Below are 23,501 nucleotides of genomic sequence, written 5' to 3' on the forward strand. Positions count from 1 at the left end.
TCTGTGTTTGCTTACTAAGTCCCAACAACAGCATTTCTTTTAAAAATATACTTTAAGAATTTGAAATTTCACTCACACATTAGATCTTTACAATGCTCTGTAGGATAGCTCCTCTTCTCCACTAAACTGCTTATTAAATGGAATATGGCAACAAGCAAAAATTCTACAAAAATTTGTCCTTTACTGAAAGTCATGTCAACTGTTACATTCTCTATCGGAGTGAGCAATAATTTTTTGCTGGGGACTACTTCAAAAATTTCTGAGGTGGCCCTGGGCCACACCAGAAGGGGCAGGGCTGGGATAATTCTGGATTCCCCACCCCCAGACTATGATTGGTCTGGGGGTGGGGCAGCATCTTTGCCTGTCCCTCCACCCCCCATTCCCCGTAGATGCCCATGTCCCTGGCTAGGTGGAGATTTCCCACGCTCTCCTGCCCCCAGGCAATCAGGGGGAGCGCGTGAAGCCTCCTGCCACCCTGCCAGGAGCGTGGGGATGGAGCGGAGGAAACTTTATGCGCTTCCCCCGCTCCTAGGCCCTTTTGCCCACCCCTGTTCTATATGCATATGTTATTGCAAATATCAGTTATCTACTCTCGTTATCCCAACATTCAGTCAGCAGTGTAGGCTTACAAAAAATACAACAAATGGTATGACTTTGGGAAGTCTTTATTTTCTCACTTTGTGCGTAATAGTAACTCAGTTGCTTACTGAGCGGAATACAAAAGAATCAAGGGAGCAGCAACCACACTATGCACATTCATATCAACCTCTGCTCCCAAGTCTGTCCCATCATATTCCAAGTTATCATTCAAAAGCAGTTATGAATGCACAAGAAAAAAAAATCTTTGTACCCTCATGGGAAGCTGGGATGCTTATTTTGCAATGCAAAGTCAATTAGTTTTGCCTCGCCCAGTTTTGCTTCAGAAACCACCAGAATTAATGAGGAAATTAGTTAAGTCAGTGGCATGGAACCTATAGACAGAATTAAATGGACTACAGTTAGGGGTACAGCTCAGAACCACAGCAAGGAAGTTTTTGATTTATATGTATGTTAAACGTTGTAGAGATGGAGCTACTCTAAGACATTTAGGACAGTATTTGTCAAGTGACCATGATATCACCATATGGAAATGAGAAGGGGACTTAACATCATGGTCTTTGCTAGACTCAGTGAGGAAATGCCTGGAAACCTCTCATCCATACAGTGAAGTCAGATGATAGGTTCCAGAAATATCAAGCACCACAGCCATATTATAGATCATTGTACTAGATAATACCCAGTTTCAAATTCTGTAGTAATCCCTCATCTAGCGGATTACATTCACAATTTGAGAAAGTTACAGTTAAATATCTCCAAACAGCCAATTAACACGCAGAAACAAAAGTACAAGAGAAAAACTGTGGGACAAAGCTACAGAAAATATATATATTTTCTCCTCCCATTAAAGAGTGAAAGTCAAGGAATTTTATTATCTACTCTTGAGAGCTCTGTTGTGAAATAAATAAGTCTTCCTCTCAGAGCTAAAGAATATTTGGATACATACCTTTGTATGATAATTTTACTTAACTAGTTTCTCACCCCTGTTTTGATTACTTGATTTTTTATTGCAGAAAAAATATTTTAATGGATTAAAAGTCTGTAGGATTTTAAGTCGTTATTCATCCATGTAGAGGCCTTTTTGTTTTTCTGGAACATCATGGCACCAGAAAGTGTCTCTTCATTGCTTTTGATACAACATTCCTAATAAGTTTGTACCCATTTGTTTACAAAAAAGTGTCATCTTGTGCTATTTTTAAGGCCAAAAAGCCTGTTTTGTTCCAAGACCAATAAAATAGATAAGCTTTTTTAAAGGTGCTTTTGTAATCATGCTAATTCAGTCATCTTGATATTTACAGCAAGTCCTGTGAGAAGTAAAACTACTTAATTGAAATGTAAATGGTAAACAATTGCAAGTGATACAGTAAATGAATCCACTTATTAAAAAAAGTTCCACCAGTGTCAAGTAATAAATAAATAAAACAAAGTACTTGGGAAAAGTCCTCTGAAAGCAAGCACAGGAGTTATTTGTATCCATTTGGGCTAAATTTATTTTAAAAATGGGCCCACCTAAAAAGTTTGCTCTCGAGAAAAACCAAATGCATATGAATTGCAGATGACTATATAATGTACTTGTAATGTGTCCATTTGGAGTGACTGCAACATCAGTGAGGAGGAAACTTTAGTCAATATCCTGTACTCTGCGACAGATCTCCGCCGTGTAGTCTGAACACTTCGCATTACCTCCCAAATCTTTTGTTAGTACCTGAGTGAGAAAAAAACATTTTTAATTATAAAAAGACAATTGTAGATTTAAAATCAATTTAGCATTCTGAACACAGATACATGCAAGGGAATGGCAATTATCTGAGTTCTCTGTAGTGTCACAATTTTATTAGAAATGAGTTTGTATAATGCAGTGTGTACAGAAGGCAAATTCAACTAGCAAGTTTTCATCAGAGGTTATCATATCTTAAGACTTTAGCATCATCGTTATTGCTAGTTAGCCATCTGTCTTGGATCTGAATCTTGGCTGGGGGTTAAAATAGAGGACTTTTCTGGTTCCTTCTAACCCTATCGTTCCATGATTAGGTGATTTTATCTTTATTCAGAATTTAGTTGGAATTACTGCCTACACACAATTTGGTTAAAACTGTTGTAAGACCTCTGGCTTTCTAGCTTGACGGTAAAATTACCCCCACTGTTATAACCACATATTTCTAGGAGTTAGCCTTCTGAAGTTTCTTTTGGTACTAAAGTTTTATATGCTTAATTTCAGGGCAAAGATAAATAATTCTTACACAATGAAACTTCTGCAGGATTTCATTTATTTATAAAAACCACCACCCAACAACAACATAAATATAAAAGTTAAAAAAATTTAGCATGTTCATAATCCCAGAGGAGTGTAGCAAGGAAACATGGCCTCCCTCAAAGGCAGATATGGAAGGAATGTTACAAGCCGCCTTAGGGCTGGAATCAGGAAGGCTATGCTCCATACACCTAAAGCAAAGTGGAAGGACAGAAGTATAAGTGGCCAGCCCAGTTGGGAAGGAACCGAAGAGGGAGACAGACACTTCTAGGCTGCTGGAGCTACTGTCTGGTAGTGGTACCACCAGAAACAGGTCAGTGTGTTGTGGGTAGATTCCCCACTGACCCGTTTGCCACTGTTGGGGGGACTTCACCATATCCCAGCGCAGGCCCCTAACAGTAGGGTGGCAATACTCCCCCCATTTTGGGCTAGGAAGCCTATGCACCTCAGACACTCCCTACTTGAGCCCCATCAACTGTGCTTGATGCTACAGCTCTGCTCAAAGCCCGGCTGTGCCCTGTTTGATGGCCAGATCCCAAGTGTACTGCTAACTTCCCCCTTTCCTTGTTTATGAGAGTAATCTAGCAGACCAGACTGTGTGGAGGCATGGCCTCCCTCAGAGGCAGACTCAGCCAGATGGCCATGCCAGATTACAAGAAAACCTACTGAACAGGTACAACGGACAGCTGTTCAAATGTTTAGTTGCACTACCCTTGTGGTGGCAAAATGTGGGATAATAGCATTGCCTGGTCCATTTGATACTGGCCCATTCTTTGCAAGATAAAGTCTAATTATCTCAGACACATACAGTAAGATCCTAAAAAAGTGTATATAGAGACCTACAGGCATAAAAACTGACAATTTATAATTTGTGTCATTTTTGCTGCACAATTTTTAAATGAAAGCTGAGTTCTCTCCACTGTGAGCATATATATCCATCACATAGTGAGCCCCTAGCAAACGAATACTTGTTCTATGAACCACTGTGTTACTTCCACTCCAGACATCTGGTGATTTTCAGAAGCATTTCACATTTACTTATAGTTTAAATGTCTCATGTACAATATATGGCAGCCACCAGAAATAGGCCAGTTATAAAATAAACATCTTTTCATTTCATCTTGTTCAAGATTTACATAAAAATCCTCTTATATAGAATTACAAAGAACCCTCCCATGCTACTGGGCCAAAGAATTTCAACATTGTGGCTAAATAACGTTCCTTTTAAAAACACAACATCTAGAACCCACCCATCTGCATTTTAAAGAGATGAAACACAAGATGGCAGCGAACAGAGCTGGTAAGGCTCAACTTCTGGAAATTATTAATTCAAATTTTACTCAGGTTCCAAGTGAAAATCAATTTGGTAGTCTCCAAATCTTACACATATGTTACATAAGAGAAGCCATGCACACAACTGAGCAAAATCTAGCTTGTAGCAAATTCTGGTGTCATTTACACCCATATAACCCTACCAAGTCAATGAGACTGCAGGGAAGAAGTTTAGAAAAGACCCGAGTCTAGAATGGGAACAAAGGTGGTATAGGTCAGGAATTAATGCATAGGGGAAGTTGTGTGATGAAGCCTGTACAAGACATACAGACAACATAGGATGCAACCAGACAGAGGGGAAAAAGCCAATTCCTTCACCTTTAGACTCAACAGGGCCAACTAAAGCCCACTTCTCCCTTGTATACACAGGGGCCAGGCCCAAACTCAGAAGTAGTACTTCATAAGAGGAGTCTACCCCAACATGAGAGTGGAGACATACTGCATCTTTTTAGGGAGTGCAAGTGTTCTTTTCAGAGAGCTAAATTTATGAGTCGTTTCCCAAAGCAGTGTGCCCATTCCTGCTACCTCCCCAATCTGTAGGAGGCTTTGGTGTTCTGTATTAATTATTGAAGTAACAGGAAAAGTGATGATACTTTATCTGTTAACCCTAATAATACCTTTCTAGCTTTAATAGTATCAAAACACGCTGTCTCAATTTTTGCAGCTTGTTCGTGCAGTCCCATATGCCGAAGCATCATCACAGCACTCAGAAGAAGGGCAGTTGGATTTGCTAAGTCTTTTCCTGCAATGTCTGGTGCTGTTCCATGAACCTACAGATAAAAATGAAATTAGTTGTACATGAAGTTAACAGATCAGAAGCCTTTAATGTTTGTTTTATCTAAAGTAATTCAGACAACTAAAAAATTCATCTTATTGAGTTAACACTAAGTCATTTAATTATTTTGAACAAAGAAACATATAATCCAATCAGCGTACTAAACCATAAAATCATTAAGGCCATGAGCGGGGGTCTGAAAGACGAAAAAAAGGGGGGGTTGCAGGAATTTGTTTTGGTTTCTAACACCTACTGCAAGCAAATAAGAGTTGGACACCTAACTCTCTCGTACTTTTCAAAGTCTTCTCCTAAAAACCCAAAGGACTTTGATATCCTAAAAGTGGATATCCCTGATAAATAGAAATTATTCATGATCCTTTCCAATCAGGTGATTCCTGATATTAAGAGTCCTGCAAAACTATTATTGATATCTTGGTTTAAAACATTGTATTGCTGTATTATTTCCTTGATTAGTTATTTTGACTGGCTTCTAATGTAATCATTTTATAAGTAGCATTTCTTTTTATGCAGTCATACATTTTGCAGAGACTGTATTTCAGTAATGGCTACAGGATATCCTGTAGTTTTAGGTTTCTAGGCAAAGTTAGTTCATAAGATTTCCTCGTGCACAAGAGTTCTTACAGATTCAAAGATTGCAATTCCATTAGCGCCAATATTCCCACTTGGTGTTACTCCAAGGCCCCCGATCAAACCAGCACACAAGTCACTGGAAAAAAAAATTCTTCATGTAAGTTACAGAAGTGCAACCTCCTACCAACAAGCTATACTGAGATTTTAATTGTTTATTCCATATTAGTAAAACAGAGAAGATTTAGTCACAAACACAGTTAGGAGTGAATGTGTTTAACACTGGGGCAAAAAGGGACAAAAGAAAGATAATATGTTAGCTATATTACAGCAGCATGTTTGAAGATAAGCAGGACTACTAGATCAACAAAAACAACTTAATGAAGAAAATTACAGGAGAATGTCAAATTTCAGGATAGAGTTTACCAAAATGATATGGCGAGGTAGAAAATACTATAAGCTTGCATATAGCAGAAGAAAGTTTGAATAGTCAATCAGTACAATAAAAAAAGATAACACCTCCCCCCATGATGCCATTATAAATTCTGAAGAAAAAAAATTGGAGAAATATCAGTTAAGATTTATGTAATTATTTGGAGGTCTGTTGCCCACTCCCCCTCCCATAAGCAGTTACAGAAAAGCCTATAAAGATGCCAAAACTTTGCTCACAAAAAATCTGAATTACTAACAACTATTATGCAAAACTGAAGGAAACAAATGTTAAGTGGGGCAAGATTGCTTTGCTTCTTCATTGCCAAGCAGCCAATATGATCTATGAGAGAATTAAAGAAAACATGAGCAAGGCAATAAGAGGCCAAAAAATATAATCCCAAAAGTGGAAGACAAACAAGCATCACAAAATGTTGATATTTAGAACATTACTCAAGACCTACTGTCTATCAAAAATGAGTCACCTGGTAAATGCTAAACAGGAATAGGGGAAATTTAAAATAAAGGATTAGGTTTGCTTATACATTATCCCTCCCCCCCTTCTCCAGTCATTGGGCATCATTTTAAGTACTATATATTTCAAGGCAGGGGCTGTCATCCACTATCTGATCAGAGGGTAAAATCTTTTGGGCATCATGTCATAAGGCACTTTAAAAAAAAACCCATAGAAGCAGGGAGACAGTTTATAGGGAAGCGAATGTTCCTTTACAAAGAAACCCTGCTTTATCAAAACTGAGCATCAATGTAAGGTGCTATAAGAAACTTTCATTAGAACTCAAATTGATGGGGAAATCTATACTAGGAATGTTGAGAACAGTTAAATCACAGGAAAGTAAGCGAGCTACCAAGCAGAACTTTTAACAGCAATGACAAAGCAAACACTACCAGCTATTAAAGCACGTAGCATTATTTTGAGCTCTATTTGTTCAACCTGAAGGTTATTAGGGAACAAAGGAAAAATAATACCTAAAAGAGAGCTGCTTGTCGAGCTAAGTGGACTTTTTCCTTCTGTCCGTACAGAATGTGAAAGATGGATTCTACAATGAATTAGTTCAGTTGTATTTATACCAGCTTTACTCAACTTTAACAGCCAAAAGCCATTTCTTCATTGCAGGGGGATATCAAGAGCCACAAAAATAATTAAACCTATTTAAAATGCAAAAATGCCTGTAACAAACATGTTGTTTGTTCATCAAGACAGCTAAATTACAGTCAGAGCAGTACTAGGACCCATAGAGACACCTTAGTTAAAACTGGATACCAATTCTGAGAAGTCTGGCTACTGCCAACAGGGTGGCTATTTCTGTTCTGAGCCATCATAACCCATAACCACATTGGTATACAAACTTCTGACTTCCATTGATTTTAAAGGAAGTTAGGAGCCTAAACACCTGTATGAATCTGGGCCCCGTGATATTCCTTTCTAAACCCTTAGACAAGAACACATACAAGATATGAAGCCACATGCAAATCAAATAGCACCACATGCAGCACAATAGCATGTCTGAGAAATCACTGCACTCCTAGGAGTTTATTTAAATATAGCTTACAAACAAATGTTTTAAAATATTTTTATTCATCATATCTAATGATTGGTAAGAAGTTTTAATCCTCTATTTAGTGCTTTGCACTTTATTATGTGTCAGCTTTAGTCTAGAAAATCTGCACATGAGCACATATTCCACCCAAACCTGGAAGTAAGCTATGCTGTAGTAGACTTTTTGGGGGGAGGGTGGGGTCGAGGGGAAGTGGGAGATGCACCGGGAGTTGGTGGTTTGTTGCTGTTACTGGAGGGGTTTCTTCCCTTTCCACCATGTTAATGATTTGGGGTGACTGCAGTTATGTTTCTATTAGAACCACATAGATTAAAAATACATTCTAACATGCAGAACTGCAGAGAGGTACTTTTTAAACATTTGGCCTGAATCAAGATAAAAAACATTTTTAAGACTTCTTGCATGATACAAGAGAAGCAAGGACCAAATTCTTACACGAGTTATATGCATATACATTTAAGATATTAGATTAAAGGCACACATCTTTTGCTAGATGATATGAACAGCATCAAATTCAGTTAAGTAAGTCTTTTATGGCAAATGGATCTAGCAGCTGAATTCACAAGTGAAATTGTTTTGATGGTAGTGTGCTACACTGTTAGTGTTTCTCCAAAAGAAAGTTGTCTGAGAAAAACAGTACCAGAAGATACCTTAGTAAATATTTAAACAGATGTTCATTTCACACACACTATTCTTTCATTTTATATTTGAATCACATTTATATAGTATGACAAACACCATCCATGCCTTCTGATGCCACAAAGCATAGACTCACCATACAGCTCCCCTGATTCTAAATTATTCTGTCTTGTGTTCTCAGTTGCAGCTTTTCTTTGAAGGCTACTGAAAATCTGATACGGTTATGTTTTAAACCTTTGCTGAAACATTTAATTAAACATTGCTGCCTAATGTTTAAGATGAATTGTAATCTTGAAAGCGATGGCATTTTAAGGGTTAAATCATAGCCAGCTCACTTCTGCTTACCTTAGTATGTCACCATACAGGTTTGGCATAACAAGCACATCAAATTGTGATGGATCCTGTACCATCTAGGAAGAAAATGATTTCGTTTTATGATCATGTATTTTAACTATAAAAAACTGAATATAATGGATTAGGTACTCACATTCAGACACACAGTATCTAGGTACATTTCATTAAATTTAATATCTTTATAGTTTTCTGCAGCTTCTCTGCATTTTCTCAAAAAAAGGCCATCAGACATTCGCCTGTATTTAGACAAAGAGAAGTATGTTAGAGAGCATGGATGAGTAAACGAGTTTTAAAAAGCAACTGCATCAAGGTAAATATGGAAAGCACCTCTGGAAACAAAAAATAACAGAAAAATAAAGGCCACATCCTCACCGCAGATTTCACTACCTTTTTCATGATATCAGCCAAGAGCTGGTTCAATTGCTGGAGCAAGCTAGGGCAGTTTCTAATTTGGGCTCGCTTGTAATGTGTCCTCTTAAGAGTAGGAAATTGCCAGAGAGAAGTTGCATCCACCCCTATGTAAACGGGCAGGTGCATGTATAAGAAGTGTGGTGCAGAGTTGGCTCCAACAGCCTTACACTACTTGGGGATTCTGCCTGGTTAAGCAGCGGCAAGGCTCTTTTATATTATAACTCAACCAGACTCTGAGATCTGGCCAAAAAAGTCTAATTTAGAAACCGATCAAAGAATTACTTCATGTGTTAAATCACAAGAGTTAATTGCATTTAAAACATTCCTATAACTTACTATAAGTTCAGAGCAAAGTCTTTGTCCTTATCGCTAACTGTTGGGAAACATAGTTTTGTTTTGAAATATACACATCTGACTTGTCAAAAATGTTCACTGTATGGAATGAGAGCTAGGATGTCAAAACCCACAAAACTGATCTGAACTGACACCTTAATGAGTTTAATTGCACTTGTCAGGTGCATCAGAGTCAGGAGTGAGACTGATAAAGTAAACCAGAAATTAGGTCTCGAAGTACCTCCGCACAAGAAGCACATTTTTCACTATGCAAATATTTTTTGGTCAGAACCTCTCCTATGCACTACAAAAGCAAAGACAAGTGTCACTTTTGTAATTAAAGTCTACCGAGTCTACAAATCAGGCAAAGAAGTGTTATGCAATTCCATAGGTTCTGTGGCTCAGTTCTGAGGCTTATTGTGAAGTGCTTTAAAATTCTTAGATGAAAGTCACGGTGGGTATGTCAATATTACAGCCACACACCAACAGCACTGTTATTGTGCTACTGCAGTGTAGTCACTTCCTACACCAACAGGAGGGGTTTTCCATTGCTGTAGCTAATCCACCTCTCCAAGAGGCTGTAGCTAGGATAATGGAGCTTTCCTGTGAACTCAGCCATGGAGGATTCAAGTTGGCTTAACTACAAAGCCATGAGCAACATAGTTAGGTTGATATAATTTTTAAGTGTAGACCAGGCCTGTAAGTGGAAGTTTCACTTTTAGTGTTTTTATTCTTGAGTTTACCTTAAAATAGGAAACAGCACAGAGAAAGAGGACAATGATACTAATTTGTCAGTTATTTGACTACTGCAGTCTCATCAACACTGGGTCAATTCTCCCCAGGTTGTTTTCCCCATTAGCATTAATGCGAGTTACACATCTAAGCAAGATTTCCTAAATTACTTTGCATCTTAATAGCTCAAAATCCATAGGTTTTCAATCCTGTCTTTAGAAGTCTGTTACTTTATTACATCAACATACATAATGTTTGCTTTGTGCACTGCAGTAACATGGCTTCTATGATTGTTTCTGGCATACTCGAAAGCAAACTCAGCAATACGTCTGCTTGCTTCTTCTGTGATAAGTTTGATACTCTGCACAACACCATCAACAATCTGAAAAACAGATAGTCACAAGTAAAATTAAGCTGATTTATAAAGCAGGGGTTGATAGTGTGGAGATTTGGAACATAATTCTGATGGGCAAGTATATGCAGAGCACTGTACACAAGCCATTTTACATTAAAAATAAATTCTGAATCAGAAGAGTTAATTAAAAATACCTCCTAGTTTTGCCACACAAGGTTGCAATTGACAGAGGAAAGAAAACTCTGCCAGAAAATTAACTGTTTCCTAATAACATACCACATGCTCAATTCCACTGTATTCTCCCTCCGTGTTTTCTCGAATTGTGACAATATTTACATCAGTGTAAGGGGTTTTGTATCCTTCAATTGAGACACAGGGACGAACATTTGCATAGAGATCAAAGGTTTTACGCAACAGCAGATTCATCGAAGGGTGACCAGCAGCTATTGGAGTTTTTAAAGGTCCTGTAATACACAACAGGAATTAGTGAGATAAAAAAGCACCAAGAGTTTAAATTGAATACTAATATTCAAATAAATCTAAGGGACTGTTGCATGGGTTTCCCTGATAAGCTCTTGTGTTGTCTGGGGCTGAAAGGTTGAGAAACTCTTTCTAGATCAAAAAGTGAAATTATTCTGTTGTTTAAGAGGCAAATTGTGATCCCTCTATTCAAAGGTGAATAGCAACAAACACCACGGCTGTGTCTAGACTGGCAAGTTTTTCCGGAAAATCAGCAGCTTTTCCGGAAAAACTTGCCAGCTGTCTACACTGGCCACTTGAATTTCCGGAAAAGCACTGACGATCTCATGTAAAATCATCAGTGCTTTTCCGGAAATACTATGCTGCTCCCATTCGAGCAAAAGTCTTTTTCCGAAAGACTTTTGCGCAAAAGGGCCAGTGTAGACAGCATAGTATTGTTTTCCGCAAAAAAAGCCCCGATCGCGAAAATGGCAATTGGGGCTTTTTTGTGGAAAAGCACGTCTAGATTTGCCACGGACGCTTTTCCGCAAAAAGTACTTTTGCGGAAAAGCATCCTGCCAATCTAGACGTGCTTTTCCGAAAATGCTTTTAACAGAAAAGTTTTCTGTTAAAAGCATTTTCGGAAAATCATGCCAGTGTTGACGTAGCCCACCAGTATTCTCATTGAATTTAATATGACTACTTGGAAGAGTAAGGTATTACTCAATGAGAACAACAGGAATCATATTCTGGAGATGAAGTATTCCAGCAGGAGGGGAAGTGGTTTGTGCCGTTTCACATTCAGGCTCCAGTGTTTTATCCACCACTTCTGAATTCAATTAACCTTAAATATTCCCAATCTCTTATATGCCTCCTAGTGAATTCATGAGAAGTCTGACACTAAAGATTGAGGAGTAACGTTTTTTAGTGGACAAACCTCTGTCAGTGAGGGCTCCTCTAAGATTACACCCTCTTTTGAAAGAGAGATGTAAATTAGGCAGATCGAAAGTGCAAATGAAGCATGTATTTAAATATCCCACATTTCATTTGCATATTCATGTCTGATCACCGTTTCGAAAAAGGGTATTTCAAAAGTGAAACTGCAGTCTAGATGCAGTTCTTTCAGAAAAAAAAAAACCCCTTTTTTGAAAGATCCCGTACTCCTAATTTTTTCAGGAGGACAGGACCTTTTGAAAAGGGGGTTTTTCCCCCCCAAAAGAACCGCGTCTAAATTGCAGTTTCACTTTCAAAATACCTTTTTTCGAAACAGTGATCGGATGCAAATAAAGCTTGGGATATTTAAATCTGTGCTTCATTTGCACTTTCGATCTGCCTAATTTACAACCCTCTTTTGAAAGAGGGATGTAGTCTATACGAGCACTGAGAGCCAAGCTTTCAAGCCACCCCAGAGGTGTGACTGGTCACATGTTATGGCATACACCTTCATCTGGACCTGTGAGGGGGGTATATCCCACTGAGAATAAAAGCATTAACTGAAGACAGCTTGCTTAATGCACCTGTGGGTAGATCAGGTTACACTAAAGATGAGTCACAGCTGGGAAGGAGCTGGATAGTTACTATAAAGAGGAAGCCCAGAACAGAAAAGGACTGTAGGAAGAAAAAGGAAGTACTTAGAAATTCCACATGGAGCAATAGAGATCTGCTGGGTCACGGGAGAACTTCAGGACAATAGAAAGAAGAGGGAACCTGGGGAAGAGAAGGTTTTTGGATCCTTTCCTAGTTCTGGCAAAGGTCCAGGAGATAAATCACAGAGCCACCAGAGAGAAGCAACTGTGATAAAATGGCACAATCTAGATTTCCCAGAACAGAGCCCAGGAAGGCATTTAACTGAGGGAATTGAGTACAGGCAAAACAGAATAAAAAGGTCAAGCTAGAGGAGGGAAATGGTTGGCTTACATTTATTTTTTCAGTTCAGATTTGTTGGGGGTCTCCAAGCAAGAGACCCCACAAGCCATGGCTCTCAAAAAAGGATGCACCTTGTGAAGTCATGGAGTTTATGGAGATGAAAAATGTGTGGCACCTGAGACAAATACAATTACCCAATGGGCTCAAGAAGGGAATGCTGACAGACTGATGTAGAAAGAAACCCAGGGAGGTGGCAGGTCAGATGTAACAGACCTTATGTGCTCACTAAATAGTCCCTGGGCTGGACCCCAAAGTTGCAGAAGGACCTGGGTTCTCCTTCCAGCTGCCATGAAAGGCAGCGTAAAGCTCCCTTATAAGGGAATATGGACTTTAAAAGGCCTGAGATGAGTGTAAGGTGGGCATATGAACCTCAGGGCCCAGAGCTGGGAGAAGAAAGATCTGATGTAAGGACACTGGACTTTTGTTTTTTGGATAGTTCACTCTGGAAGAGGGACTATAAGTGACCGGTTTAGAGATCTAAGTCATGAGAGGCAGAAGACCACTGCAAAGTTAGAGCAGCTGTTGGCAGTGGGGCAGTAGAGGAAGAAAGCCTGGTACACTATGCCCAGTAACAAAGGGTAAAGGTCACTGGTCAATCAGCCCTTCAACACACTCCAATTACTATTTTCATTCATTGAAATGCAATGCCTTTTATGAAATGCTGTAAGTGAATGTGTTGATTCGCAGGGAAACTTAAGAGGGTACTTACCTACATGTCGACTGATTATGGCTAGAGATTTTCACTCATTCCAACTTTTAGTGCTGCTTTCTCGTTCAAAGGTAGGGCTTTGAAGTTTCAATTGACTACCGTAGTGCAGTCTGTACCGTAGAATTCACCGTTCTATTATGGTGTAGAGTACTTTCATTGCCACATATATATCCAAGAACAACCCCACACAGTACAAACAATAGTTGCTTTCAATAGCTCAACATTCATCTGTACAATACCTTTCAGTCCCATCTTGTTTTTATCCATGGATTCTTTGGCATCTGGCGGAATCATCCACTTTCCTCCTGGTCCCTGGATAGCTGTAACATTTTTCTCTTCCCACTGAATAGGGGCCTAAACACATTTCTACATTATCGCCTGTATTAGGAATTTTCACTAGACTTATATCACTGGAACTATAAATATTTCCATTATACTATCTACACTTTCACTCTATTATGTCAGATATTTTCAAGACATATAAAGATGAGTTGTAAATGACTTTTAAAATTAAACTTAGCAATTAAACAAGATCATCAAAAGTTCCCAACAGACAGGAACAGATACCTAAACAGAATGCTGTGAAAATTTCAATCACTTCAGTAAGCCATTATATTATTGGTAAAGTTGTAATGTGTATGACTGACAAAACAAATTAATTGCTTACTTTAGCAGCATCAAAAATCTTCATAACAGCAGCAGAAATCTCCGGTCCTATGCCATCTCCTGGGATTAAAGTTACTGTCTGTGCCTATGCAAGAAGTCAAATAGCACACCTAAGGAACATTGCATTCATCAAAGCATTTTCAAGTATTTTGATGAAAATCAAGCTAGTTGCTAAAACAGAGGGCAATCAATTACTAAAGTCACTTCAAAGATAGCACTGCACTAAAGAGGAGTGCAAACAGGAAGTCTGTTTCACAGCCAGCTTACATAATGTTCCAAAGAATCCATCTGATGCCTTAGTCCTTCTGAAACATAAAGGTAGTTAACCTAATTTAAAAGAAGCCTTCCTAATCACACTCCTTCCCAGTAGAATACACGTATTTATTTTTTCCTGGCACTTGGCAGAAGAGATAGCATTATCTACTTATGTCATGTAGAGTAGGATCTATCCCACACTAAAGCAGGTTCTAGTCATGCTAACCTATTCCTAGAGAAAATTGTTTGAAAAGTTATTTTCTTAACTGTATTTAAAACAAAGTCCAACATTAATTTTAAAAAAGCTTCACTTAAACTTTAAAAAAAAGAAACACTTTCCTAAGTGATCTCCTTTCTAGAACCAGCACTTTTTTTCCTCGTCTTCAGGAATAACATCAGAAACAGACTGCACAGCTTGGACTAATCTTGTATATAGGGAAGCAAATGATATATCTTGATTTAAACATGTAAGTACTGCTACTTCAAATTTACTATTACTATTCATTTTGAATCTCTGAAATAAGTGTTTAGTTTTCAGACCAACTGTAACAGCAGAATTCTAATATCAATAAAAATAGTCCTAGATACAATGTTATTTTAAAAAGCTCTGATTAGAATCAACTGTGAAAACACCAAAGTTGTTTCACAATTAGCTACACAAGATACAAAATATACATTGAAATGGTATATATCTGAATTTCTTTTGAATAAAACCATCACTGAAGTTAACTATCAAGTCTAGAGAAAGTGGAGCTTCAGAAAAAAAAAAGCTAATAAGGATGTGAGGACTACTATTTAGATTAGGGCTGTCAATTAATGCATGTTAATACCTGTGATTAACGCAGGACAGAATTAACACGCTAAAAAAAGTAATGCGCATTAATCGCAGGCATTTCCATGTGATGCTGCCCCTTTGAAATGCCTCTGTGATGTTTCAAAGGGGCAGCGCAACACGGAGCCTGGGGACAGCTGAGTTTGTCTAGATTACATGGTTCCATCGATGGAGTCATGTAGATGAGTTTACTAGACATAGGAAAATGAAGTGGCAATTTAAATAATCGCTGCTTCATTTACATAAAGATGGCTGCCTCGCTGTGCTGATCAGCTGTTTGGCAGCACAGCGGGGCAGTCTGGATGCGCCACGGTCGACAAGGGAAGCCTTTGTCAACCGCTCCGGTATGCTTCGTGAAATGATCAGCACAGTGCAGCGGCCATTTTGATGTAAATGAAGTGGCGATTACTTAAATTGCCGCTTCATTTTCCTATGTCTAGTAAACTCATCTACATGGCTCCGTCGACGGAGCCATGTAGTCTAGACATACCTCTGGAGTCCCCAGCTGACCCCGGGCTCCATGCAGCGCTGCTGCCCCTTTAAAATGCTGACAGCGTTTCAAAGGGGCAGCACTAAACGGAGCCTGGGCTCAGCTGTGCGGCACTGTCTCTTTGAAACGCTGCTGCAGCATTTCAAAGGAGCAGCACAACGTGGAGCCTAAGGTCAGCTAGAATCTTATTATTTAACAGCACGATTAATCGCGCGATTAATTTTTTTAATCACTTGACAGCCCTAATTTAGACATTTCAGAGGAGTAGCTGTGTTAGTCTGTAGTTTTAAAATCAATGAATAGTCCTGTGGTGGATGGTATCATGAGCTTTTGTGGGCACAGCCCACTTCTTCAGATAACCAGAGTGTTGGATGTCCAGGACCAAAAAAAACAGGGGAGAGGGGGGTGGAAGACAAAAAAATGGGAGGGGGGACAAAAAGAGGCAGTGGATATAAAATATCAAGGGGAAAGAGGAGCTGGAATGTAATATGTACTTATAGACTGTTTGTTTTTCCTAAGACTGGATAGTCAAAAGAGGCAGATAAAGATCATTAATTAGCAAACAACAAATAGTCTGGTAGCACTTAAAAACTAACAAAACATGTTGTTGTGAAAATGCAGATGTTAAAAGGCAGGGGAAATTTGGCTTTGTAATGCACCAACCAATCAATGTCTTTCTTCAAGCCCAGGGTAACACAGTGTCAAACTTGTAGATGAATTCTAGTTCTGCAGTTACTCTCTAATTGGGTGATGAAATTCCTTTGTAGAAGAATGGATACTTTTAAATCCAGAGATTGAATTACCAAGCAGGTTACAATGTTCTTCTACCAGTTTATGTATTGTCATTTCTGATGTGTGTCCATTTATCCTTTGCCACAGAGACTGTCCGGTTTGGCTAACATACATGGCAGAAGGGTACTGCCATTTAGAAGGTTCATCAGTAATGTTAAATACACAACTATTTAAATGCCTTCAAGAATGGCTATAGCCTCAGAATACTTAGGTTGATTGCTCAACTGTTATATTTGTGTTTTCTCCCTCACTAATATAATGGGTTGCAAAGCCTTAGGTGGCTTCAGTACAGTCAACAGGAGGATGTAATATATTGCATTAAGTAAAAAATACCAACTCCAGTGTGCCTGGAGCCTGAGATGCATCAACTATTCTTAATTTTTTTATTAACAACTTTTTAGCTTTTTTCCACCAATATAATTGATAGTACAGAGATAATAGCATTAAAAGACAGACTCCTAAAATTCACATCTCCTGTAAAAGAACAGGCATTGCACTGATGCATACATAAGTCAGAGCCATTTTCAAATTCTTTTTTAAATGGAAGACAGGGTAAACCCATATACGATCAAATCACTTGCAAAAACAAGTTCAAAAGAAAAAACAACACAATCATATTGTAAATTAAAACGTAGCATTACAGAAGGACTTCAAAAGGGCAGATGTCTAGATATTCTAAAAGCAGCAGTTTTTAAATGTCATCATTAATACCAGTTTTAAAGTCTTTATGGAATTCTTTAAAGACTTTCAAGATTTAGATTTGAATTAAACTACATTTGCTCAACAGCAAGTAAGTCTACTGCTAATAGAAAAGTTTGCAAAATAAGATGATTAGAAGCTTCTCAACAACGTTGCTATTGAAGTTTCTCTAAGAATTCCAGAAGGGTTGATTTCTAAAACTATCACCAGCCTATTAATGGGATCAAATAATAATTTTCCATTCAATTACTATCATTTTTCATAAGGGGTTATTCAAATTATTAGTGTAAGAATATAAGGTGAAATTGTCAAAAGGTATTGGCGTTGAAGTTAGTCACAGAAATCCAACATGGCAGAAGAGCATATGGACATTATACATAGGCTGTGTCGACACTGGCGCGATCTTGCGCAAAAGCGGCCACTCTTGCACAAAAACTTGCTGCCTGTCTACACTGGCCACGTGTTCTTGCGCAAGTAAACTGACATTCTAATGTATGAAATCAGGGCTTCTTGCTCCAGAACTCTGATGCTCCCGCTCAGGAATAAGCCCTTTTGCACAACTGCTCTTGTGCAAGAGGCCAGTATAGACAGGCAACATGAATTTCTTGCGCAAGAAAGCCCTACGGTTAAAATGGCCATCAGAGCTTTCTTGCGCAAGAGAGCGTCTACACTGGCAAGGATGCTCTTGCGCAAAAGCACATAACAGTGTAGGCGCTCCCTTCTGGAAGAGATTTTGCAGAAGAACTCTTGCGCTAAAGAGTTTCTGAGCAAGATCACACCAGTGTAGACGTAGCTTTAGAGTTTATCTTTAAGAAAGCATGTGGAAACGTAATATAGCAACCTTATCTTGTTCAGTAAGTTGCTCAGTACTTTTATTGAGAAACTTCTCAAAAAGAAAAAAAAAATGCTATTATACTCACAGCACTACTAAAACATCTTGTCACCTGTTTTTGGTTTTTGAAAACTCCTAGCAAACGAGACATCTGTAAAAACAAAGATATTTGGGTGTGTGAACAGAAAGCAAGATAATATTAATTTCTAATACTGATGCAGGTTTGTATTTTAAAGTACACTTATTTCACATTTTATAATAGAAATATCTTTGCTAACATTAGTTATCATACAGTTAGTATGCAAATGTTTTGTTCAGATGACCAAAACTTTCACTTATTTTATCTTGCATTTTCAAGATTTTTCAATGTATACTCTATTACCAACATATATTTCTTCCATACTTTGTGAATGGCAACAATGAGTTTGTAACATATTGACAGAAAGTTAGGAAAAGAGTGTACAATTCCACCACGTATACTAAGTGGATTTAGAAGTCTAAAATTAGGCTGCGCCTAGACTGGCATGATTTTGCGCAAAAGCATCCGTGCCAGTGTAGACGCTCTCTTGAGCAAGAAAGCTCCGATGGCCATTTTAGCCATTGGGCTTTCTTGCGCAAGAAATTAATGTTGCTGTCTACACTGGCCCTCTTGTGCAAGAACCACTGATTTTGTACATTACAAAGTCACTGTTCTTGCGCAAATACTCACGGCCAGTGTAGACAGGCAGCAAGATATTGCGCAAAAGCAACTGCTTTTGCGCAAAATCATGCCAATCTAGACGCAGCCTTAGAGTCTCCATTAAATATTTGTCTGTGTCTCCAACATGTGAGAAAGACATGTTTTATTATAGGAACAAAGAATTGTAGAGGCACAGTTTATGAAAACCATGCACATGAAGGGTGCATGGTTTTCACACTCAGATATTTCACATTGGACACAAAAATGCAATAATTTTAGCCATATGCAAATTGGTTGACTAACTGTTTTTAATTTGTATGGGTCTGTAGCCCCTAATAGCTTTAGTTAACTACCAAGACCCTATTGTGCTAGGCACTGCTTGAATAGAACAAAAAGATGATCCCTGCCCTAAAGAGATAACAGATGGATACAGACAGGAGAGTAGAAGGAAACATCACCACAATAAACAGAAGCTATCCCTGGAGACAACTCCTCTGCACTCGCCACAGGCTACAGCTGCTTTGCCTGGTTCCCTCTGCACCAAACTGTTAGTTAACATAACCGGTAAGCATCACCCAGGAAGGTGATAAAAGCTTATGCCTTAATACGTTTGTGTGGGCTGGAGCCCACTTCGTCAGATGCATCTTTAACAGGGCCTCTCTAGACAGCCCAGGTCCTGTCCCAACCCTACTTCCTTCCACCCCTGCCCTGTCCCCATTGCACCTCTTCCCCAAGGTTCCCCCTCCCACAAAAGATGCAACCCAGGGAGTTACTGGGATGCCTGGCATGGGGGAAGCAGCAGGGGTCAGGCTCTCAATCACCACCTCAGAGAGAGCCACAGGAAGCAAAGTGACTTGTCAGCTCGCTCCACTCGACTTCAATGGCATGTCACTTGGGGGAATGAAAGAGAGTGGGCTGGAGCCAGGGTACTCTGCTTCCCACCACCGCATCGAGTCTGGGACAGCCCGACCTCTGCTGCCACCCCAAGCCAATCCCCCAGGCTGCCCTGGGCTCCTCAACTAGCAGCTGCCATGAACCGTCCTATGCATGGGACAGTTCTGGTCTTTAGAGTGCCATAAGAGCCCTCATTGGTTTTGCCTTAAGATATGTAAAAACAAGTGTGTCTTCACAGCATAGTTCTTGTTTGTCATACCTAATACAGTAAACTTCCAATAATCCGGCACCTTTAGGACCCACGGGGTGCCGGATTATCAGATATGCCGGACTATCAGAAGGGGGTGCTATGTGGGGTCTGGCCCCAGACCCCTTATAGTCCCCCCTTCCGATAGTCCGGCTCTGCCCCAGGCATCCCTGATTCAGCCGCTGCTGAAACTGATCAGGGGCTGATTCCAGGAAGCCCAGGACAGAGCAGCTCTGCCTCGGGCTTCCTGGAGTCAGCCTCTGATCAGTTTCAGCAGCGGCTGAATCGGGGACAGCTGGGGTGCTGCCGGGTTGGTCCCGCAGCCACGAGGGGCAGCGCTACGGGACCTACCCGGCAGCACTCCAGCAGCTCTGCCCCCGGCTTCCCGGATTCAGCTGCTGGTCAGTTTTAGCAGCGGCTGAATGCGGGAAGCTGGGGCAGAGCAGCTCCAATGGTCCGGCTACCCAGAGCACTTCCGGGTTCCTGATGGTGCCGGACCATCAGGAGTGCCAGACCATCAGAGTTTTACTGTAGTAACTCCAGAGACAAGTGAAAATTATAGACAGCTGGTGTGGTATAGTGGTTGGAGTAGAGGATGGGAATCAGATCTGTATTTACTAGAAGTTATAAGCCTGATAGAGGATTTGCAGTCAAATACTATAGCCCACGATCAGACTGGTCCATGATAGCCTTAACAAGGATGTAAAATCCCATTTTAAAAGTTAACTGGTTAGACTATATGTTTAACCGGCCCATCACTCTAGAGGGCTGCTGGAGCTGAGTGCCCATTAATCTGTTATTGGTAAACATCACCCAGTAAGGGTGATACTTACTGGGTAACTGGTTAACCATTTACATCCCTAGGCCTTAATAATGTCTCTCTGAATTACTCAGAATTGTTTGTGTCCAAAATTTAACAGAAGATTCAAAGAGGTTGATTTTTTTTCAATGATTTGGCCTATGCTATGCTGAATGCAAGTCTGTCAGTAAGTTTATTATTCACTGGGAAAAGAGTATTTATTGTTCACTGGGTTGTTGACAGTAAGAAGATGCTATTACATTTAGGCAGGGCACCTTTGAACCAGAACCAAAGGTGTATTCAGAGGAACTTTACTCTTGTTTATGTGACACAAATGAAAGTGATAATTTTTTGTAAAAGTATTAATTTACCAGAATCCATTTTGTCATCTCTAAAGTATTAAATAAAAGGAATATATGGAAGCAAGTTGTTAGTAGCTGTTTAAAAACACAGTAGTAAATGCATTAAAAAATGCACAGGAGCTTCAGGAAAAGTTAATTATTTCCTGTTTTACTGGTAAATTATGACACAGAAAAGGTAAGATGAACTCTTTGCATTGCTACAAGTTTAAAGAAACGGTTTTACTACTCCATTACATGCTAACACCAATGTATGCATATTTACAAGAAATAATCCAAACAACTGAAAAAACAGATGAAGAATCCCCATATACTAGCTACACAATTTTCCTAGGTACAGCAGCCCTCAAAACATTTAACCTGGGCAAGAGCCAAGTGTGTGTCCTTGGACACCTCCATGCTCCAGAAACTCCACACAATCCAAGTGCAGCAGCATCTCAGAAAACCATTGCTAAAAGGATCCAAACAGTACAGACTAGGATCTTGGCCTACAGTGGATAAAGACGGGTAAGCGCTAATTTCAGGACTACCTGGAACACAAACGCCTTTTACATAGGTAAGTAAGATAGAGTCAGGAGACGGAAGGACACAAGTGCAGCTCAAGAGGCAGGTAAGAATGCCCTTCCCAGTGCTAGAGTAAGTGTGAAATAGAAAGCCCCCCCCCCTTTTTACTGGGGAGCCCGGCAGCTGCGGAGGAAGCGAGTAGCGGGAGTGGCTGCCTAGCTCCCTCTGACCTCAGAGCCGCGTGGGCGGACAAGGTGGAAAGGTCACCGCCACCCTAGCTCCCTCCACCCGGGCAGGGGGCTCAAGGACACGACACAGGCTCTGCCCAGACTCAACCGAGGCAGCGGCTCCTGGCCCCTCCGAAGCGCGCACCCCACTGAGCAGCCAGGCCCCGCTTCCTCTCAGCGCCGCCAGGCCTGCGGCTTCCCAGCTCCCTGCACCGGGGAGTTAGGGCCACCAGCAGGCCTGGGGCCCCGCTCCCCCGGCCGCGGCCCAAGGAGCGGAGCAGCGCGGGCACTGAGTCTCGGCCCCTGACAGCCGGAGTGCCCCCCCCGGACAGGGGAGCAGCAGAAACGGGGCCGCTAGGGGCGAGCACGGGGGACCCGCTTACCGTGGGCAGCCATGCGACGGCAGCCATGGCGACTCCTATCCCGGCCTGCGCTGCCAGAGCTAGCCCCGCCCAGAGACCGGAACCGGCACCGTCCCGCCCTCGACACGCCCACAAGCCAGCAAGTGACCCGCCCAGAGCGAGGCTGTCAGTCAGACAATGGGTGATGTAGGGGGCGGGGCCGAACGGCGCTGCCTGAGGCCCCTCCCTCCGCCAACGGCTGGGCCTGTACCAGGCCGTAGGTGCGCGAGGGCGGCAGGCTCCGTGTTCCCGCCCTTTCGCCCCATTAGGGCCCCCCTCGCCGCAGGCCTCGCTTTCAGTCACCTCGGAGCGAAGACTAACACCTGAGGGGAGGGCCAGCTCGCTCTGACCCTGGGCAGGGCTCGCACCCATCAACCCCCCACCCCACTCTGATTTTAGCAGGGCGGGATGAACAGGGCTGCGCAGGCGCTGGTGAGGCAGCCCATGCACCCATCCCGGCCCCCGGCTTGCCTGGCTCTGGCCCCCAGGCTCGGGGCTCCCCCCCCCCCCAGTGCTGAGGAGAGGGGGCTGGTGCTCTACCCTGCAGGGCCGGCGCACACAACGTTACCAGACTGGACCCCCCTCCCCATCCCAGCAGTGCGCGGGGAACGTGGAGGTCCTTTATCTGCTAGACCTCACCGAGGAGCCTTGCCACGGTGATGTGCACGGCTTGTGTGACGGTAAGGGGTGATGGCTTGTGTGGGGAGAAGCCCTGAGGCGCAGTGCTTGGCTGCAGTTTGAACACTGGAGCGGCCAGAGGGACTCCAAGCACTGTGATTGGCAGGCAGGTTTTGAGGGTGCACTTTGAAAGTGAGAAGTGCGGAAATCAACCTCTCCTATAGGTACTTTCAGGCTGCACCGCCCCTCCCCCCCAGTGCAACACATAACTAGGACCCTACCTTTTAAACCTGTGCCTGAGATTGCACAGTGTCATTACTAGGAATTAAGTATGAGCCCCTCTCCTTAGCCTAGCACACATCACGCTCTTGACTTTTGCAGCTTATTATTTTAGGTATTGTGTGTTTGCAACCCTGATTATGATGCGCCTGGGGCAGTGACTGCCCTGCTTGCCCCGCCCTTGTTATGGCCTGATCTGTGATATTGCTAAACAGTAAGTAAAAGTGTAGAACTGTTATAAAAATGTGCCGTATTTTATCATTCATGCAATAAGGCACCCCTGAAGAGCTGGTAAGATAGGTGTTGGCAAAGGGTTACAACTCACAAAAGTGTGTAGGTCCAGGTAGTATCACAGTCAAAGTTGGGAGAGGAGGTGGCGTTTACTGGAAATGTCGACTTCCAGAGAGTGAAAAAGGAACTTCAGGATTTTTGAGGGAGGCATTGCTGGACACAGAATTTTC

General features: G+C 41.2%; 2 protein-coding genes across 4 annotated transcripts in view; one reads left to right on the forward strand and one right to left on the reverse strand.

Moving 5' to 3' along the window:
• Positions 1-649: 649 nt before the first annotated feature.
• Positions 650-23,067, reverse strand: IDH3A (isocitrate dehydrogenase (NAD(+)) 3 catalytic subunit alpha). 3 transcript variants are annotated; one of them, XM_075897623.1, is made up of 11 exons: positions 23,043-23,067; positions 18,122-18,184; positions 14,135-14,218; positions 13,707-13,821; positions 10,650-10,837; positions 10,267-10,400; positions 8,676-8,778; positions 8,534-8,598; positions 5,598-5,682; positions 4,798-4,950; positions 650-2,302 (listed from the first exon to the last, which is right to left on the reverse strand). In XM_075897623.1, exons 2-11 carry the CDS (start codon positions 18,182-18,184, stop codon positions 2,219-2,221), a joined length of 1,074 nt encoding a protein of 357 aa, XP_075753738.1. In that variant the 5' UTR covers positions 23,043-23,067; the 3' UTR covers positions 650-2,218. The 3 variants fall into 3 exon arrangements, with proteins under 3 accessions (XP_075753738.1, XP_075753737.1, XP_075753736.1); XM_075897622.1 differs by lacking the exon at positions 23,043-23,067 and adding an exon at positions 22,126-22,235 and having other exon boundaries at positions 18,146-18,184; XM_075897621.1 differs by lacking the exon at positions 23,043-23,067 and adding an exon at positions 22,126-22,235.
• The window catches only part of CIB2 (calcium and integrin binding family member 2), a 127,823-nt gene continuing 126,599 nt past the window's right edge, over positions 22,278-23,501 (forward strand). Inside the window, exon 1 of the mRNA XM_075897624.1 lies at positions 22,278-22,823. Within this exon, the coding sequence (XP_075753739.1) occupies positions 22,803-22,823 (21 nt within the window). The 5' untranslated portion in view covers positions 22,278-22,802. The remainder of the gene's footprint in view (positions 22,824-23,501) is intronic.

This window comes from Pelodiscus sinensis, chromosome 14, assembly GCF_049634645.1.
Source record: "Pelodiscus sinensis isolate JC-2024 chromosome 14, ASM4963464v1, whole genome shotgun sequence".
In the NCBI taxonomy this organism is placed as follows: Eukaryota; Metazoa; Chordata; order Testudines; family Trionychidae; genus Pelodiscus; species Pelodiscus sinensis.

What these genes read in the sequence shown, in the direction of transcription:
- IDH3A (XM_075897621.1), bottom strand. Translation starts at nt 22,152, where the DNA reads ATGGCTGCCGTCGCATGGCTGCCCACG. An exon ending in GAATTGCAATCTTTGAATCT is followed by an intron (nt 4,951 to 5,597) that starts GTAAGAACTCTT and finishes TTTTATCTGTAG; the next exon opens with GTTCATGGAACAGCACCAGA. An exon ending in ATACTATTAAAGCTAGAAAG is followed by an intron (nt 2,303 to 4,797) that starts GTATTATTAGGG and finishes TTTCTCACTCAG; the next exon opens with GTACTAACAAAAGATTTGGG.